Genomic DNA, 20,111 nt, shown 5'->3' with positions numbered 1-20,111 from the left:
AACTATAATGTCAGGTATTTGAGAGGCTAATAACTATCAACTTTAGAAATCCTTTCCCATCAAAAAACCTTTGTTGTGATGAGCTTTTATGTAACAGTACATATATGACAAAATAAATTATTGGCCACTTTCTTGTTATTTACCTTTTCATTAATATATTATAATGAATTTCAATACTTCCAGTGCATGCAGGTGTATGTCTCTGTCCTAGAAAAGACAGCAATTATGAAATAAATGAGCAGCAATCAGTCATTGAAAGCATCTCTCCATTATCTTCATCCTTATGATCCTTAAAAATTGCAGTGAGGAATCCTTACTTAATATATAAAAATAGCATCTATTAGCTGGAAAATGTTTTAAGTTCCTTTCAATTGCAGGTTACAAGATAATCATCTTGTGGGAACATGTCTAAGCATTTCCCTGTATTCAAGATTGACAAAATGTCTCCTTTAATTCTTTTGGCAGTTGAAGAAAACTGATTGAAACCTTTTGTTAGATAACCTTCAGGATTAAGTGATCACATCTGTTGAGTAGCTTTTGAAGGATGTAATATAGATTTGGGTAATTAGCTAGAAGCTTTTTTTTTTTTCCATTAACTCGTAGGCAGAGTACTGTCTCCAAAGTTTATTATCAGACTTAAGAGTTGCAAATGATGTTATCAAAGTTCAAGCCACTTGATTGTAGCATACTTTAAACATTTTGAAGTACTCCCAGTGCAGTTTCCTTGCTGTCTAAAATAATGAGGCAGATAATGGATTTCACATTTCACAGTAATGGAAAACCGTCAGGAACATTGTGAGGCATTAATGACTGTGCGCATAATATGCCCTTTAACTGTTTTAATCTGAAGGAGAAACAAGTAGCTTTTGCCTTGAGCAGTTGCATCTGTGAATGAATGTTGCAAACAGTACCAGTTGATATGCTGATGCACTGATGTGATATATAAGAATGTCTCTACATAATGGATTTATTTTGTTGCTTCTGCAGAACCTATCTTTGAATTTATTCACAACAAAAAGGTTTCACTTTTATTCTTCAGATCTCATTATATTTGATTTATTTTTATGGTCTGCCATGATGCAAGCTGTCTTATATTTGACAATCCATTGCAAACAAATGAGAAACAACTTCATCACTACAGGAAGCCTGATGGCAATTATTGCGGTCTGTATTGATCTGTGCAGATAAATTTCTCATTCATTCCATGAAATGCAGAATTTTTTATTTTTGTCTTGTCTTTTGGGTGGAATGCTACTACTAAAGTACTTGTCACAGTCGTGATTTATGGTGGGATAAAGTTCAACCAACAATGAACAAAATCAGCACATCAGGCTCTGTATCAGACCATGTTCCTTGTATTTGCTGTCTCGAGTTTGTGAAGTGAGCAAATAGTCTTTAGATATTATACTATGCCTTCCACAGGCAGCATTTATCTGTCCATGCCAAATAACTGCACATGCAATGAATTCCTAGCTGCACTTTTTTAGGTAGAGTCAGTTTGCTCTACATGCATAGTTCAAACATGTTATTTGCACTGTATTTTTCGAGACACTGACAATTCTTTGGCTTCATAGGCTTTAGGGACACTGTGTACATGTAAGTTATTGCTGTTTGAAGCTAGACACAGAATTTGATTTCAAGCAAATTAATCTTTTATTTTCTCAGTCTTCAGTAAGGGTAGTTCAGAGAGTCAGATGAGGAGGAGTGAGTCCAGAAAAGCACTTCTTTCACTTTTCTACTTCATTGTGACCATGTTCTTCAGTCATCCTGAGATCACACTCAGCATCCCATCTACTACTGAGGTAACTTTCTCTTCACTTTGAAACTCCCAGAGTCTTTTCTCTGAGATTAAAGAGAGTTTGGTTTTCTCCAGTCCTTATTCTGCAATTTCCTCAGCACCTCCAAAGACGTCAGGAAAGAAATTCATCTGTCAAAGCTGAAGTCCATGTACAGTTCTCAGAGCACCTGTTCATAACACAAACTGCTTACAAAAAGGAACAAACATTTTCTGATTACATAGCTATTGTAAACTTTCCATACATTTTTAGTCTTGCTTACCCATTTCTCAACTGTGTGCAAAGTTCAAAAATATTGTGTTTCAACAAGAAATGTATCAAACAGCCCTGATTTGCTTCATAGGTGCAATTCAAGGTGTTTGAACTTTTGTAGTTATATTTTGTTAAAAAGCTTGGGTTTGTACAGGCTGAATTTTTCAAGGCTCTCTAGTGTTGCTCTATAAAATTAAACTATTTTTGATGTCTCCTTCTTCATACACTAAATAAAATAAAGAATGTCACTAACAATAAATAATGAGCTGTCAGTTTAGAAGGCGATACACAGAGCTAACCAAGAGGAAAATACGTGCACACATGTTTGACTGAATGTTTCCTGAACCAGGGCTTCTCTTCGGAAGAGATTACAAGACTGTCATGGAGGGACCCTGAAATTAGTTTTAGACAGACAACCAGGTCCAAAACAGGCTTTTATTCTGTCTGGGAAAGTCCGGGAAAACAACCAATTAGAAACGGTGTTTATACAATCAGTTAGCACTCCGGTAACATAAAATACATGTTCAGATATCAGTTGAGGACATTATTGGGGTACAGCAAATAAGAAAAATGGAGATCAACAGTGTGCATACATGTGGCTCACCAAAAACAATGCCAGAGCCATCCCTGACCCCAGGAAAATATACTCACTTGTCTAAGGAATTATTAAGTTATCACTCACCCACACACGGTGATGAGGCAGTTTTATTTTTCAGGAGGCTACCTTAGACAGCGTGCCAGTCTAAGGGGAGGGTCGTTCTTGGATGCATTTTGGCCCACTGCACCGAGAGAACACACACAAAGAGCAGCCTCAGCAGGATCCCCATTTTTATAGTCTTGTCAGATCTGGCTGTGGCATTCCAGGAGCTTCTCTGCACCCCCACTCTGGCTGTGGGCACCTAGAAACTTCCCGACCCTTTGGTGCCTCTTCTCCTCTTCTAGCTAACCAACAGAAGGTTAAACAATAGGAGCTATTAACTGCCCCATTGCAGGAGAGGGAGGAGGTGTTGGGGAAGCTGGGGTGGGTGTGTGCATGCACCTTATACACCGAAGGAGAGAGGGGAGGGAGAGAAGAGGGGTGTGCAACTGCCACACAAAGACAGAAGAAGATCATAGAATCATAGAATCATTTCGGTTGGAAGAAACCCTCAGGATCATCGAGTCAACCAAAACTTAACTCTAGCATTAAACTAGGTCCCTAAGAACCTCACCTACGTGTCTCTTAAACACCTCCAGGGATGGTATTTCAACCATTTCCCTGGGCAGCCTGTTCCAATGCCTGACAGCCCTTTACATGAAGAATTTTTTTCCTAATGTCGGATCCGAACCTCCCCTGGGACAACTTGAGGCCATTTCCTCTCATCCTATCACTCGTTACTTGGGAGAAGAGACCAACCCCCTCCATGCTACAAACTCCTGTCAGGTAGTTGCAGGGAGCGATCAGGTCTCCCCTCAGCCTCCTTTTCTCCAGGCTGAACAGCTTCAGTTCCCTCAGCTGCTCCTCATCAGACTTGTGCTCCAGGCCCCTCACCAGCTTCGTTGCCCCTCTCTGAACTCTTTCCAGCACCTCAGTGTCTTTCCTGTAGTGAGGGGCCCAAAACTGAACACAGGATTTGAGGTGCAGCCTCACCAGGACTGAGTACAGGATGACGATCAGTTCCCTAGTCCTGCTGGCCGCACTATTCCTGATACAAGCCAGGATTCTGTTGGCCTTTTTGGCCACTTGGGCACACTGCTGGCTCATGTTCAGCCGGCTGTCAGTCAACACCCTGAGATCCCTCTCTGCCAGGCAGCTTTCCAGCCATTCTTCCCCAAGCCTGTAGCGCTGCCTGGTCTTGTCCCCCACAGCTTTGTAATTTGACTTCTTTTCAGAAAAGATGGAACCTGGATTGTAGACCCTCCTCATTTGTGTATGTGTGTGTGTGTGTGTGTGTATGTGCATGTGCATGTGTATGTGTATGTGTATGTGTGCGTGGGTAAGCGTGGTGGTGGGTGGCAGCTCCTACTTTGTGGGAGAAGGTTCTGCTCACCTTCCTGCTCCTGGGGATGGCAGATAGTCTCCATCCCTTTGGCTGAAGTTTGAAGGGACATGAAGGAACAACAAAGTTGTTGGTTTTGTTTGTTTGGGGGTTTTTTGCTTGGTTTTGTTTGTTTGTTTTCTTTTTCTTTTTTCTTTTTTTTCCTCATTTCTGGAAGAAGGAGCCTTTTTTTGTGGCCACTAGGCTATATTATCTACTGGAAAATGAAAACTGTTCATTCACACTTCTGTGGGGTAAAGCAGGCCTGCAATCCAGCAGGAACCAACTTGTTCCTGAAGGTCACTACATAATGTGAAGTTTCTGAGGTGCTAATAATGGGTCATTATTTTTGTTCTTTTTATTCAGTGCCAGTTGGTAACTTCATCTGTTAATGATAAACATGAAATGCTTATACAACTATGAAGAGATCATTTCTAAACAGTGATTTGTGTGACTCAAAGACACTGATGGCAAACAAGGTATTTTACATACTTTATTAGTAATGAAAATATTCCTCAAAGACATGACTCACGACTTGCTTAGCTGCATCAAGAAAGAAATAAAGCTCCTTTCTTCTTACTTGCTGAATTGATTGAATATCTACACACTTAGTCAGAAGTTAAGATTACATCACCAGAAGTAGTAACATCCTCTTAAATACTGCTTTTATGTTCTTGTGGAGTAAAAGAAATGAACTAGAAGACTTAAGAATAGCCTTGAAAAGAACTTTAAGGAATAAAAGCGTGTAGAATTTGTAAAAAAGCTAGACAAATAATGCTTTAGAAACCTGACTTTGAAATATAAAATACAGTAGTGATATAATCAAGGAATATATTAGAATAAGTAATTTAAAAAGTGTAGTCTGCATCTTGCACGTCAGTTTTTCTGTTTGCATTGCTGCATGAAGTTCAAGGTGTAGTTTTTATGTTTTATTTGTTTGTTTGGTTTTGTTTTGTTTTTTAATAAAGAAAATGATACAAAAATACAGTACCAGTAAGGCAAATATTAAAAATAGGATTAAATCCAGTATACTCAAATATCCATTATCAGGTATCTTCTGGGCATAGACCAGAAATTAGTATCACATTGTCCACTCCAATTTCTCCAGTTTTGCCCTTTCCACGTTCTGATTCAAAGGTGACCTGTCATAAGAAAAGAGATGTATTAACAATGAAAATGTAGTTTATCTAACCATTTAGCAACTCTTAACACTAATTAGTTATAATGCTATCTCTGAGGAACATTTTATCACAATACAGGACTTAATGACTTAAATCCTCACAGTTTTTCTGTTTTCCATGTGCTATTTGAACTCAAAATCAAATTGATTCCTTTAATAAGATTACTTATACTTATTACTTTTTAGAAAGAAAACACAAATTGAGTGAAATCCTATTAGAATAATGTAGTTTTATCATAATATATGATGTTAGTGCAGTTAATTTCTTGAATATATTACAACTGTTCATTTTCAATCTGTTTGGATCCTTAGGTTTTGTGTGAATATACTGTATATTTTTTCTCTCTATAGTATAGTATGTATACTATATGTAGAGAGTAGTTTCATTTTTATGAATAGAATTCCTGGATTTTTATTTTAGCCTGATTGTCATTTATGTAAGGGATTTTCTACATCATTCCAGCAGTACAAGGAACCTTAAAAAGGGTTTGCATTTCATTTATACTCACAGGATTCAATTATACAGTAGAAGCCTTTACAGAGCACTGAAAACATTCAGTCATATAAATGAAAACCAGGCCTTAGAATTTCAAGGATAAACTTGCTGAAGTCCTGATTGAGGCAGTTTTCTGGCATACATCAGTGCACAGTGTTCTCCGTTGGCTAGTATGTCCTGCTTCTAAGGTGATTGCCCAAATTTGATTATACGTTACGTTTCCTTTTGCTCTAATGGTCTGGTTTAGTGTGGTTTGAGAGCATCTGCTCCTATGAAATGGAAAATTTTCATTTTTTCATGCAGGGAGGTATGCTTCTGTTGCACGAGATATAAAGGAGTGGTTTTGATTGCTTGTGTTAATTTATGATCTGATGCAGTTTTTGTAAAAATGACAGGATTACTGGCATCAGTGTCCTAACCAATTTGGGTAATTCACTTCTGAAATTACAACCAGATAATGACTTTTCTGCCTTCTAAAATGTGTGCTCCTCTTTCCTATTTCAGATAAGCCTTTCAACGGCCAGTAAGTGATGCCTATAGTTTTACAGCTGGTGGAACACTTGAGGATTAGGAAATTAAGCTGTTGTGTTGGTTATGGTAGTTGACTCATGAATTGTGTTATACTTACACTGTTGGTTGTTTCAGTCCCCTGAAATATCTCTATTTTCCCCGTTCTCCACCTTTCATCTTTTCCTTTGTTCTGCTCCCAGACAGGAGCAGGTTTTTTGCCTGCCAGGAACACTCGAAGTTTTCCCACTCTCTCGCCAGCAAGCCGATAACTGAAAATCAAGCAGTAGCTGCTCTTTGGTTTGAGGTCGCTGAGGAGAAGTTTAAGACGCCCCATATCATTCTTGTGCCCCACAAAACCTGGAACTGCCATGTAGTACCCATCGCCTTGTAACATAAAAAAGGAAAAGACATCTTTAGTGGACTTATGTTATTTATTAGCAAATTGAATACGTATTTACTAAGAATATGTGGAAGCTGTGTTACTCGAATAATTTAAAATCAGGCTGGAGAAAAGCAGCAGGGAGTGTACTTTGCAAGGAATAAACTTGCACTGTTGGAAGCCAGATCAGTTTACAGAAGAGATGAGTTCATATTTCACTGGCAGTTACAGTCACTCTTCCTTGCACTAACTTCCAAAGGCAAAACCATCTCTGTTTTTCAAATGCAACAGCCTGAAACGTGCTGCTATGCCTCTGTGGTCAGACCATTTCCAGTAGCTGAACTAGCTCAATGCTCTCTCCACTGTCCTCTGCAGTGATGACAAACTTGTGAAGGAACTGATATCTTATTTCCCAGATATTGGAGGACTCATGAAATGACAGAAACACACAAAGTGATAAATGGATTAAACATCTGGCTCTGTAAATAAAGTCATAATCAACAGATGCAAGTTTGGGAAAATGAGGTAAGGTCAGGCTAAGGTCTTCCTGGAAGTGACAGCACAAAGAAGGGACTTGGGGAAAAGGAAACGTATGGAGCAGGAGACAAAGGATTACTGAAGAAAGACTGGGATTGAAAGACTGTGAGGGAAGAGGGAGGGAATGTGTGTGCAGGGACTGGAGAAAGTGGCCTGTGGGATCTGCAGGATCCACCAATCCCTGCTGCAGCAACTTCTGCAATGTTTCCTGTGTCAGAGGGGAAGCGGCATCTTTTCAAACAAGTTCCTTCAGCCACACCATTTTATATACACCTGCACAGTGGTTACACATGGGACTTGTGGAGCTCTTTCTCAGGTTTTAGCAGGCTTGCCGTTGGCACCAGGTCAGCTATCGGTTGTCCTTGAATAGCCCCCTGCCCTTGTCTCCTTCTGAGGAATGCTGTCACTAGTTTGTCTTATAGAGTCTGAGATTTCTTGGCAGCTATCATAGTGCTGTTTAAGCGACGTGAGTGACTACATTGCTACATCCATCTAAATGACAAACGTGTCACAGTATCACAGTATCACAGTATGTTCTGGATTGGAAGGGACCTCAAAAGATCATCTAGTCCAGTGTCATTAAATGCCCTACCGGTCTCGGAGAGACAAAACACATAACTAATAAGGTTTCCATTGCCTTGTACCTTGCCATACCGAACAGTTATGTTCTCATAATTTTTCTCATCTTTTGATTCATTTGTGTTGAAATATGTTGCTGATTACCAGTTGGTACTGGATATTTCAAATAAACAATTTCCAGCCCCAGTATTCTCTGCCTCCTTGTTTCTTTTATAAAGATAACCCACTGATGGGAAAGCTAATTCTTGATTCTGTTTTCCCCTCCGTTCCCCTTTTTTTCAAGGGCATGAGCCATCAAATCAAAGCATAGCTAGAGGACAGATATTTAAATACCTCTGTCTCGATCAGCAGGATTCCAATCAAAGTCATCATCAGCGTCTTGTTTCCAGTCACAGACCCCTCGACTGAAGCTGCAATCAACTGAAAAAAGATGGCACTGGAGACTCAGAGATAAGAGGAGCACGGTATCATAAATGCTGATATAAATAATTTGCTCTTTATTCACCCAGTTATTAAGGTATAGGTCATTCTAAAATTATCTACTATCTGAGATCAGATAGTGTTGACCTAGATTAAATTTTGAAAAAGCAAACCATTAGCATTTATGTAGTAATTCTTTCTTTAACTCACAGTACAGTCTGTTGTGTCTTTACTGCCCATCTCCCATCTGCAGGAGTTTATATGCTGTGACTTCTGTATACTGAGCGCCTCCTGATTGCCAGGCATAGTTGGAGCAGTTAGTTTTGAACAGGTTTGGTATCTGCCAGCTTTAGAGCTTTCCTCTTTCCATTTGTTATGCTGCTGTCATTGTAATCAGCTGAGATGCTCAAGCTCCAGTTCTATCCATTGAAGGAAAGAAGCTGGCTTCCCGTGAGAGGAATCCTTTACATCAGCACTTGGTACTCACACTACATGGAGCTGGGAATAGCTCAAATTAGTTGACCTTTAGAGGACACTGAAAAAGGGCACATGCAGAGCACACCACAGCCTTCGTGACTACACAGGTGAAAAAGCATTATACGCACAAAGAAAGAAACACTGTGCAATTCAAAGCATGACAGCTCAGATTAAGAGTAATATGTCAGCCATCTGAATTTCCTCAGAAAGAAGCATCCTTCCAGTTCTTTTAATGTATTTGATCATGAGACAGGCAAGTGCACTACATGGCATCTAGAGAGCTTTACTGTATAAATCTATTGTTTCTGAGATCAATGCTTTCTGAATTGGAAAACCCCCAGTATGTTACCCTTAATGTCAGCTAGAACATCTGACCACTTTGTTATGTTTAGTTTTCTTTAAGATTTGTAAGCCTTTGTGGATTTTTTTTGAGTGAAACCCACCTTGTCCTGAAAGTAATCTCGGCTACAGCCAGTCCCAGCATTTCAGCCCCTTCCCATTTGGCTGCTAACTCCCCAGGAGGATGCTGCTGCCCACTAAATGTATCAGCTCAATACAATCTTTCAGTCCCCCCTTTTGGGTTCTCCTTTTTTCTGTGATGCCCATAAGCAGTTCCTTATAGTCAGCTTCATTATTCTGTCCACCACAGAGAAACTGTTTTCCACCAGAAAAGAGAGGGATAGTGACCATTGATCTGCGTTTAACCAGAGCTACACTGCAATCTGTTAGAGTTCCCAACAGGCAGTGGAGTTTTCCATTTAAAAGTGGGTGAAGCAGTTTCCTAACACAAGGCAGAAGCTTAAGTTGTGTATGTAAATTGACAAGTCTTGGACCTTGTATGCTTCCCTGACTGATTTGACAATATTTCTTTAATGTGAGAAAGAACAGGTAGTATCATTTTGCTCTGATACCCACAGGACTTACTGATGAATTGGAAGCTAACATAAATTCATAGCCAAGCTATTCAAGATTCAGGGTAAATATTTATTCTGTCTTATTCAAGGGAAACTCCTGCTGACTTCTGACAGAGGCCCAGAAGAAAAACCAGCAGAATATGGCTGAAGGACATGGGCATATTGTTGTGTGCTATGCAACACTCTTCTAACATGATTTAATTTTACAGACTAGAAATGACTTCATCTTTTCATGACTATGAAATAAATCAAGTGAAATTCAATTGCAAGTCAAGTTTCAATGTGGCAGAACTTTCTGTACATGGCTTATAAACAGTTAAAGTATGTTTTGAAAAGGACACAAAACCAGCTTCTCACATTGGAACTGGCAGAATGGTTTGACCTTCAATGCCCTTTATTTTATGTTAAAGGATTCTAAACTGGTTCTGGCTTGGCTAATATAGGTTGCCATGAAAACACACAATACACAAGAAAATGAATACTGTAGAATAAAAATAATCTACCTTCTTGCTCTGGTCTTGACACCGGAATTTCCCTTTGTGCCAGGAGAGGGCCAAAGGCAGCTGCTTCTTCCACCTTGGGAACTAGGGAAAACAACTTGTCAAGTGCTGAGTCAGGATGGGAACAGAAAATACAACTTGATTCCTTTATATCAATTGGCATAATTTATTTAAATAACTCAATATGTGTGTTTTTCACTCCATGACCAAACTCACATTTCTAACCCCAGTTAAACACTAACTCTGGATTTTAAGACTTTGTTAAAATTGCTGTTTTCCACAGCACTGTGCCTTCTAAGCTGTGGGCAATGGAGCTACAATATTCACAAGGTCATAAAATGTTGAACACGATCTTTCTTTGATGTGGTGATCTGCTTTCTTGCTACAAAACTTCAACTAATAATCAAAGTACCTGAACTCTACCAAACAGCAAAGACGACTCAATGGCTTGGCAGCACTTTGCGAACAGCAGCCATGAAAAATGGGTAATGTCAGAGACTTTGTAAAAGCCATAAGCTTTGGGGGATGACAGGCCAACGGCTCTGTATTCAGGCAAGTGATAACTGGTGTTGCTGTAACAGAGGCCCCAGGAAATTGTTTCTCTGAAGCCGTATTTTCTGCTAGGGTACATGTTCTCCTGCAAACCTCATCTGCTCTGCGACTGCCCTACCTCTTCCTCACCCCCTGAAACAGCTGGCAAGCACAGCCTGATATTTTGATAACCTGGTGGAAACCCACAAACAAGTTCGTTTTGTAAAAATTGGTTGATGCATTTTGTGCCAAACTAGAAGAGTCAGTACAGTAGGACAGCCAATGAATGTTAGGTGCATTATCTATGATACTGGCCTAAAGGAGGTTACTCAGAAACACTGTTTTTTCAGTAGCAGCCTCAGAGACCAATGCAAAACCTCTCCTGTCTGATGACCTACAAAGGTATAGAAGCTTGCAAACTCTTATTTACTCTAATACTCTGAAATACTCTAAGTGTTTTTAAAGTTCTGTGATCAACCTTCTTTTGTAGTATTTTAAGGGGTTAATAGAGAAGTGCACTCACTAAAAAAAGTCACAGTCTCAACTTCTTTGTGCAGAGCCTGTGTAAGTAACTAATCACAGATGAGATAAGGGCAAAACCTGCTTTCACTGGCAGAGGATTCTATCCTTTGCAAAGACATATGCAGATGTTACCTATGATATATAAGTACACATCTATGAAAACAGGAGGAGCTGAAATGTGCCATTTTAGAGGAGAAATGAGGGAGCATCCTTTGGATTACTGCTTACAGAAGGTGTTAGTGGAAAGCTTGACAGACTGAAGTTCACTTCTCAGCCACACCACATGGGCAGCAGCACTAGGAAGGGCTCAGGCTTTCTCAACTGTCAGATGACAGAAGCTGTGGAAATGGAAATCACTTTTCCCTACTCAGCATCCACATGCACACACGTTTGTTCAGAGGGGAGTTTGTTCCAGTGGGTTCACTGAGCTAGGACTTTCCGTCAAAATACTCCAACATATTCATAGTCATAAGCACATATTCCATTTTAAGAACATGCTTACAATCCACTGCAATCCTAAGCCTCCTCTCACTATAAAGACTGTGACATCTCCTTAACCTTTCTTCTTCAAATCTGTCAAAAATTGCTCTGTATGTACACTAGAGAAAACACACACTAACGAAGAGGCCCTGGAGGCACTTCCAGAAGTGCTGAATTGTGCTGAGAAAAGAGACTGCTGCAATCTTCTGAGCTTTCTGATGAGTTGCCAGGAGCGTGTCCTCTCTTGTTGCCCTTACAGCCTTCCCCTCACCCAGACCGTTGCTTAAATCACCTGGAAAATATTCTTACTTAAGGCAAGGATTAATATGTCTTTCTCAAAATTAATATATGTCTAAATTTACACATTTAGAAACAGGCACATCGAGATTAGGTGTTTAGGTTTAGTGTCATGCCACAAAATTGGCCTCATACTTAGTGAAAGAGGTTCAGGCTATGAAAACCCTTGCCAAAATGAAGAGAGCTATTAAAATATGATCAGTTCTGGAAAGAGTGGAGTGATTTAAAAGAAGACAACAGTTGCCAGAATGATTTATTTACTGAGTTATTGAATTACACTTGAATTCACTTGAGGGATATATATGCAGGTGTACCTGTGTGCTGCAGATGCTTCAAGTGAAGAACCGTCATACGCATAAAAAGAGCCAAATTTTGTATCCAAATCTATTTTTGTTTTCATTAGACTCAGGTTCTCCACTTACTGGAAGATATCACCAGCGTGTTAGGAGACTAAGCTTCAGCTTGCAGAAGGTTTCCAAAAAACCTTACTTCTTGGAATGTGCCTACATTTTGCATCAGACCATCACTGGACATAGCCAGGATCCCCCTCCTAAGTACAAGGCAGGAGTCAGGATTGCTCTTTTCAGCTCTTCTGCTGTCAGGTGGTGCTTGCAGAAAAGCAGGCCCCATCTTATGTTCCCTAAGAACATATTCTCACCAACAAAAGCTCACATATGTCCCACAACAGGCACAGCAAAATCTGCCCCTTCTTTCAGCACTGCTGGTGCCCACCCACCTCCTATACTTAACTGCAGCACTAGCTACTATATAATGTCTACACATAAAACCCTTCGTATCGTGGTGCCACACGTTCCTAACTATTGATATCATCATGATACTCTTATGAGGTTGATCTTATGAGGGGGAATTAGTGGTACAGAGAACTAATTCCCAGGTCTTCAGAGGTACCTATGTAACCAACTACCACCAGTGTCCTTAGGAATCATGTCTGTGAATGTCTGTGACGAGCTGAGCATAAGTAATTGTTCATGTTCTGGTCCTGAGAACAGCCACCTTGTTGCTTACATGGGTTCTTGCCTCTGGAAGAAATTCAGTGTTGCTGTCTGTGATGTATATCCAAGTATTGCCCCTGATCTGAGGAGAGGGAATCCTTCTGAGCCATGTTAGATATTATTTCTCAGTTGTACTATATATGAAGAACTGCAGCAAGGAAAGAGACTTTCTGCAAAATAGAACAGCCCCAGACAGCTCTATCTGACTGACAGTACTTCTATAAAAAATAATAGGGCTCACATAAAGCAACTCTGAAACTACTGAAGATGACTACAATCGTGGAATCACCTCTTAGCAATAACTTCAGAAAATGAGAAAGTAGTGCTGAAAAGAAGAATTGAGACATTGTCCTAGTATAAACATGCCTAAACAGAGTGCCGTGAGGGGATTTAGAAAGGAATTTATACATGAAACTAGAATTCCACTTTAAAAACTCTAGGCTTCCAGGGTGCACTGAACATGACGAAATAGCTAAGGTTTGAGAGCCACCTCCCAGCCACCTCCTCTCTCAGGGGACCTTTAGATGACCAAGTAAAGAAAGGAAAAAGAATGCCACTTCAAGATACAGAAAAAGAGCTGGTTAGGTTTAAGCATATCCTTTTGTACAATGCACCGTTGCATCCTCCTGGAAATACAGGCAGACACCAGCTCTGTCTGCCTGTCAAACAGGTTTGTCAGCTCTGGTCTGCCAGTAGCACCAACTCCGGACTCCATGACTTCTGGTTTGGAGCTGGCTTGAGCCCAGCTTGTTTGGAGCACAACTGCAGTGAGCTCCGCTCTGCCTGAAAAGTATCTTGTACACAGACCCTCAAGTCAGTCTGTGAGTCAAATAAGGGGCAAGGAGATCACAAAGCAATAAGAAGCTTCAGGAGCTCATTTGGAAAAGCACTGCTTGGACAAAGCTGCAGTATGAAAGGGTTCAAAATAAAAAATAATAAACCCACAAAACCAACAATAACAACCACCAACCAGCCAAACAAACCCAGAAGTCAAAACCCCAAACCCAACAAGCAGAAGGTCAGTAGAATAGGTCTGTGGAGCACTGTTTAATGGGCACTCTTCAGAAACAGTACAAAAGCACTGGTAAGTGACTGGTAAATGAATCTGGTGCTAAAGGAGCTTACTGAAAACTGATAGATTTTCCTTTATGTGCACTTGGTTTCACCTCTCTGCTTTGCCAACTGCTGTATATAAAATTCCTTACAGTGCATTTGGAAATTACATTTTTTTTTCTGAAAAAAATATGGCTTGGTTTATAGTTTGGAAGTAATTTTCTGTATGTCTGCAGTAATGCATAAGCTATCCTTAAAGTTTTAATTTTTTTTTTCCTGTAAGTGGGACTGTACTTCTTATAATGGGGTCTTGCTGAGGCAGCTATATTGGAAGAAGAAATATATACCAGAATAGAAGCAGCATTTAAGTGTGCTAGTTGTGGGGTATATTTTTATTTCTGGTTATGGCTGTTTGATTTTTCTGTGCCCTGGTAGATGCCTATGCCTGGTTTTGCCTAGGTAGTCTAGTTAGTCTAAATGTAAAAATAACACAAAATTTTGGAAAAGTAACTCACTGTTGGTAAACCTAACACGTAGAATACTAAAGTGCCTGAAACTGCAGCATGTGGGAACTCTCACAAAAGCGGTACTTGCTGTCTTTCTAACATGCTCTCTGATGTTCAAAGTCCACTAAAAAAACCCCAACAAACTAACCAGAAAACTAGAGCGGCTACTGTAAAAAAAACCAAACAAACAGAATATAAGAGGTAGTAAAATGAGGATGAGCTTCTTATACATAGTCCAACATGTTGTTATGCTGGACTGAAAGGAATCTGCTGCATCTCTGCTACCACATCCTCTTCAGAAAGAATTACATTCACCAGATTGCCTGATGTCTTTGGGCCTTTCATCTATAGCTGTGGTCTGAGCATTATTCACTCACGCAGTGCTCTATTTATCAGAAAACAATAAGATTAAGAGCAAATGTCCTGATTAACTGAGTGTACTCTTGTTCAGAATTAAGAGCCTAGAACCCGTAAGGGAAACACTGCATTTTTAGTATTGCCAAATAAACCAGAAGACCAAAACCTCTTTATCACTCTTGGTGCTATCAAAGGAAGGGGCTGTGTAATCAGTTTAGCTGACTACATGATACTATAGTAGTGTTTTAAGCACAATATGAGTTTCATGAACTCAAAGTACAGAGAATATGGAACTTAGCTGCAATTGGCAACATCATTCTGTATTGCAAATGGTACAAGAAAAGCACTGAAATGACAGAATTAAGGTTGTGCATTATAAGTTCACCTCCAGCTTGAGTGTGGGATCTGTACAGTCATTGCTTATATAACTAAACACTTTTGTCCACCTCTCTGTATCTTCTTCTATGTACAGAAATGACATTGTTCACACAGTCAGGAGCTTTCCAATACTTTGTTTTACTCTCATTTTCTATACATCTGCAATTTTGGCAATCAATAGCACAGAGTCCTATTTCCTAAACTGCACCTTCTAAACAGGACTGGTCCTTCCTTTACACTGAAAAAGAAGAGGATCCCATGAAAAATAGTCACTTAAAGTCACTACAAACTATATCATAAGGTATAAAAACGTAAGAAGAAAAATTTAAGTTTACACAGATGACCTTAATTTTGACATTTCTTAAATGCTGGGGGCTTCACTTTGTTAGATTTAACTATTGTGTTTTTATAAAAACCTGTGAGTAGAAGTTTTCATGATGGTTCTGTATTTTTATAGCTGACCTATTTTAATTATTTCAATCTTCATATAATAATTCCTTTTTCTCTACAGTATATTTCTGTAGGTCCCTATATATTTATTCTGTGGTAAAACTACCATGATAAAAGAATGCAGAAATAAAGAAAATAATTAGGATCTCTGAAAAGTGTGACCTATCCATTTTTCCTAATTAACTACTCTTCCTGGAAGACAAACAATGCCAATATTAATATTTGTATTTGTATTAGTATTAGTATCAGTATCAGTATTAGTATTAATAATACAAAAGGCAGATGCAATGCGAATACTGAGGGGATTATATGGAAGAACTTATTATTGTAGTAAAGGAATCACTGCTGAATAGACATCAGCAGAGGAGGAAAAAAAATTATGTGTAGGTTTAGAAGCTGTAAATTTGAGCTAATCTTGTACTCCAAAGGATCATTCAATATCATTAAAATTGAAAGTGTTTTTTAAAGCCGAACGTTCAAGCAATTAAGTGCCTAAATCATGACTGAATTTTTATAATAATAAGGATAAAGTATAGCATGTGGAAATTTAAAAGGAAAGGAAACACAGTTAACATATGCAACCCATCCTGAGAGAAAAATGCAAACGATACGTCTTAAGTCCTATTTATAGCTGGCATAAAACAGGAAAGCCATAAATAATACAGAGTTCACATACTTAATGAATCTACATCCTGGGTACACTACAGGGTGTTTCAAAAAGATGGACCCAAATTGAAATCAAAATTCTTGGAAGTTGTGTTGATGTTTTGAAACACCCTGTAGTTTCCCTGCATAAAGAAGCACACCAACTTTTTGCCAGCATTCCCTGGCAAAATAAAAACTCTCTTCAGTTCAGTATATAAATCTCTGATATTAATAATGGCAAATTCCAGCCAAATGTGACTGGAAAAAAGGCAGTATAGGCAAAAATACAGATAAACCACAGTGATTTAATATTTTCAAGCAATAATATTCATTGTCATTGCTGTCAGTTGTAGTGGTAATATTGTAGAGACAAGTAGTCTCTGTGTTGCCCATACACATGGTGTTCAAATGTTCTGTTTTGGTTGAGAAAGTCCTTGAAAAAGAAGCTAGTCAAACAGCATGATAAAATTATCTTGTATATTATTTTGACTTGGCTTTTCCTGTGGACAAGGGATTTTCCCTGTGTGTCCTCAATCAAACTGAAATCTTGGAAAGGAATCCATTCCAAATAGTGTAGCACTGAGTACTCAACAGGAATGTGATATGATCCACCCTTTGCAGTTCCATCAGGCTATGTAGCCCAGTATAGGAGAGCATATTCCTCTTGTATCACCAGGCATAGAGATCAGAGCCCTGTATCCTTTTAACCCCAAAAGATGGTGCCCCTACCCTAGCGGCACTATTTTTGGTAATTTCTTCCTGACCTGTCTGAGCAGGTTACAGAAGAAACCTGTTGAGATGTCTGAGCAAGTTGCCTACATCCATCCCTCTATCCATGCCAGAAAGGCAGAAAGGGATAGGAAGACGGACTTGGATCATTTTTTTTTTCTAACACTCTGCCTTACATCACAATTGAGGAAGAAGAAAAACCCACAGTCTTTTATGGCACAGAAACTTAAATAAATGTATCTAAAATTAATAACACTATTGTTTAGAAAGAATTAATTATTTATAGTAGATATTAACAGAACCTTTTCAGACTATGCTCCTAGAAGTCCTAGGCCAACAATGTTCCTGCAATACTGTCTGGAAAGAAGAGCTCTTGCCCCTACAGAAGTCACAACTATGAGGAAGCACATTCTTGCCAAGGGTAAATATCTCTTCAGGTATCACTAGAATTTTGAAGTTAATTTGTCAATCTTTTTGAATCCTTGCCAATCTAACTACATTTAGCTGAACATATCTGGTACTACCAGTGCTGGTCAATTCACACCATTCCCTTGGCACCTGCAAGCTCCCGATCAACTTACCTTTATGAAGAAGCTTGAGTACCTGAGAACCTAACCTTAACAAAAGTAGCCATATATATTGCAGCTGTCTTCTGATCATTTTCTCCTTACTTCCTGCAAAATTATGGCCAGTTTTGGATGAATTAGCTTGACTGGGAAGAGCTGCGGCCTTCTTTAGGACAGTATTTTAGTGGAAATGTGTGTAAACTAGAATTCCTTAATCATAAAAGAATGAGATTGACCATCAGAAGACCTGGGTTTTATTGCTTGTTGTGAGAGAATGGAGGCAAGTAAATTAATTCTTTTGTCTGAGACTCTCAAATGCATCTGGCTGAACCACAAGTGTAACTTGTCATCAAGTGAAATCTTCAACCACAAGTCAGCTTCAGCTCCTGCCCCTGCTGCCTCTTTTAGATAAGTGTTTTATCATTAAAAGATGGATAGAAAGCTGCATAAGTTTGTGAGGAGTGAAGGCTGGGCTCCCCAGTTTAAAAAGCCCATGGAATTACTGAAGGAAGTCCAGCAGAGAGCCACAATGATGATTAGGAGCCCAGAGCATTTTTCTTATGAGGAAAGACTGAAAGAGCTGGGTCTGTTCAGCCTGGATAAGAGAATGCTGAGAGGGGATCTCATCAATGTTTATAAATATCTCAGGGGTGGGTGTCAAGAGGATGGGACCAGACTCCTTTCAATGGTGCCCAAGGGTAGGATGAGGGGCAATGGGCACAGATTGAAGCACGGGAGGTTCCATCTGAATATGAGAAGAAACCTATTTACTCTGAGGGTGCCAGAGCCCTGGAACAGGCTGCCCAGAGAGGTTGTGGAGTCTCCTTCTCTGGAGACATTCAAAACATCCCTAGATACATTCCTGATCTTCAACTTTGAAGGCATAGCACCGTTAGCCAGAAACTTTTCACAAAAAGCAAAGAGATTGAATACAGCCTGGAAGTTAGGACAGTCATTGCAGAAGGTAAGGTGAGTTGAAGTCCTTGCCATCTGTGCAATATAGATTTTGAATTAGGGGGGAATCTCCTGCATGCCAGGTGAGCTTCCCAATTTATCAAATGGAAACATGAACGTCCTCTGCTCTGGCTGTTGTTGTTTGTTGTTTTTGTCCTGTCTCCCTTTCCTTTCTCTTTCTTTTCTCTTTTCTCTTTTCCTTTCTCTTTCTTTTCTCTTTTCCTTCCCTTCCCTTCCCTTCCCTTCCCTTCCCTTCCCTTCCCTTCCCTTCCCTTCCCTTCCCTTCCCTTCCCTTCCCTTCCCTGCCCTGCCCTGCCCTGCCCTGCCCTGCCCTGCCCTGCCCTGCCCACACCTGTCTTGTAATGGGGAGCCCAAAAGTGGATATGGCACCTCAGATGTGGTCTCACAACTGTCAAATAGAGGGGAAGAACACATTCCCTTTCTCTGCAAAACTTCTTCCTAAGCACTCATTTCCTGTCTGTAATATTGCATGAGGTTTTTTTCTCCCTTTGCATTTGCTTTTATTGAACTTCAGAATGTTCCTGTCAGCCCATTTCCTCAGGCTGGCCAGGTTCCTCTTAATAGCAGCACAGCTCTTCGGTGTATGGGTTGCTCTCCCCGGTTTGGCATCGTCAGCAAACTTGAAATGTGCCGTAAGCACTCACTGTTGATATTTGCAGGAAGAGGGGAGGTTGGTGACCAAAGACCTGAGTTAATTCTGTTTATCAGCTCTCTAGCATAATTTGGGGAAGCAATATTGGTCTATATCCTTCGCCTGAATTGAAACAGGCCAATTACCACTGAAAACCAAAAAAGGCAATTTTAGGAGAAGAGTGCCTTGGTCAACAAAGCTTTGTATTCTCAAATGTATTTAGGTGAATTATCACATATTTTCTTGGCTTTCTTACAGTACCAATATTACTGACCATTTTTTCCAGAAGACTTTAAAATGATCTTCCCTTAAAAAAACATGACCTTTCGAAGCAAATAGCAATATTTGAATCCTAACTTAAACTTCATTTGTGCTCATTTCTGTCACTATGAAATATGGTGCATAATTTTAATTACTGTGGGACAGTATTTATTATTTTTCTATAGTTTGGAAAAGAGAAAGTATAATGAATAAACTATTAGCAGGTTGCATTTTTCATATGACATGTCTTTCCCACTGTCTTGAAGAATGTTTGACTGAGACAGATATATTAAAAAATAATTAAAACACATTGAAAACCTAAAGACCACAGCAAGAATTGCACAGCATACAAGATAATAGTTGGAAGGAAACACCTGAAAGCAGACTGAGGAAACCTATGTCAATCTTCCTGATAAATGTCTAGTGTCAGATATTAAGCAAGATACTTGCTCAAATATCATCAAATGTTTTAAATTTGAGACTGTCCATTCAGATAAGCTCTCACATTTAAACAAAAGGGATAAAACCTCCCCTCTGTGATTCATGTCATTATTTTTCTGTTGGGAATGACATGAACAGCAGTGGTGCCTATGATATGATCTATATTATTTGAAACCCAAAGACACCAAAGTCTATGTTTTTCCTCTGAATAACAGACA

At 39.4% G+C, this 20,111-nt stretch overlaps 1 protein-coding gene across 1 annotated transcript in view; it reads right to left on the bottom strand.

Annotated features, from left to right (window-relative positions):
• Window positions 1-5,112: 5,112 nt before the first annotated feature.
• Window positions 5,113-20,111, bottom strand: part of EGFL6 (EGF like domain multiple 6) — a gene marked incomplete at both ends in the record, with an annotated part of 46,289 nt that continues 31,290 nt past the window's right edge. Inside the window, 4 exons of the mRNA XM_080350637.1 lie at window positions 5,113-5,208; window positions 6,371-6,636; window positions 8,081-8,167; window positions 10,062-10,142. Of these exons, the coding sequence (XP_080206763.1) occupies window positions 5,113-5,208; window positions 6,371-6,636; window positions 8,081-8,167; window positions 10,062-10,142 (530 nt within the window). The remainder of the gene's footprint in view (window positions 5,209-6,370; window positions 6,637-8,080; window positions 8,168-10,061; window positions 10,143-20,111) is intronic.

This window comes from Nesoenas mayeri (genome assembly GCF_963082525.1).
Source record: "Nesoenas mayeri genome assembly, chromosome: 1".
NCBI lineage: Eukaryota > Metazoa > Chordata > Aves > Columbiformes > Columbidae > Nesoenas > Nesoenas mayeri.
The sequence above is the reverse complement of the archived record's forward strand: the minus strand, read 5'-3'. Positions and strand labels throughout refer to the sequence as shown.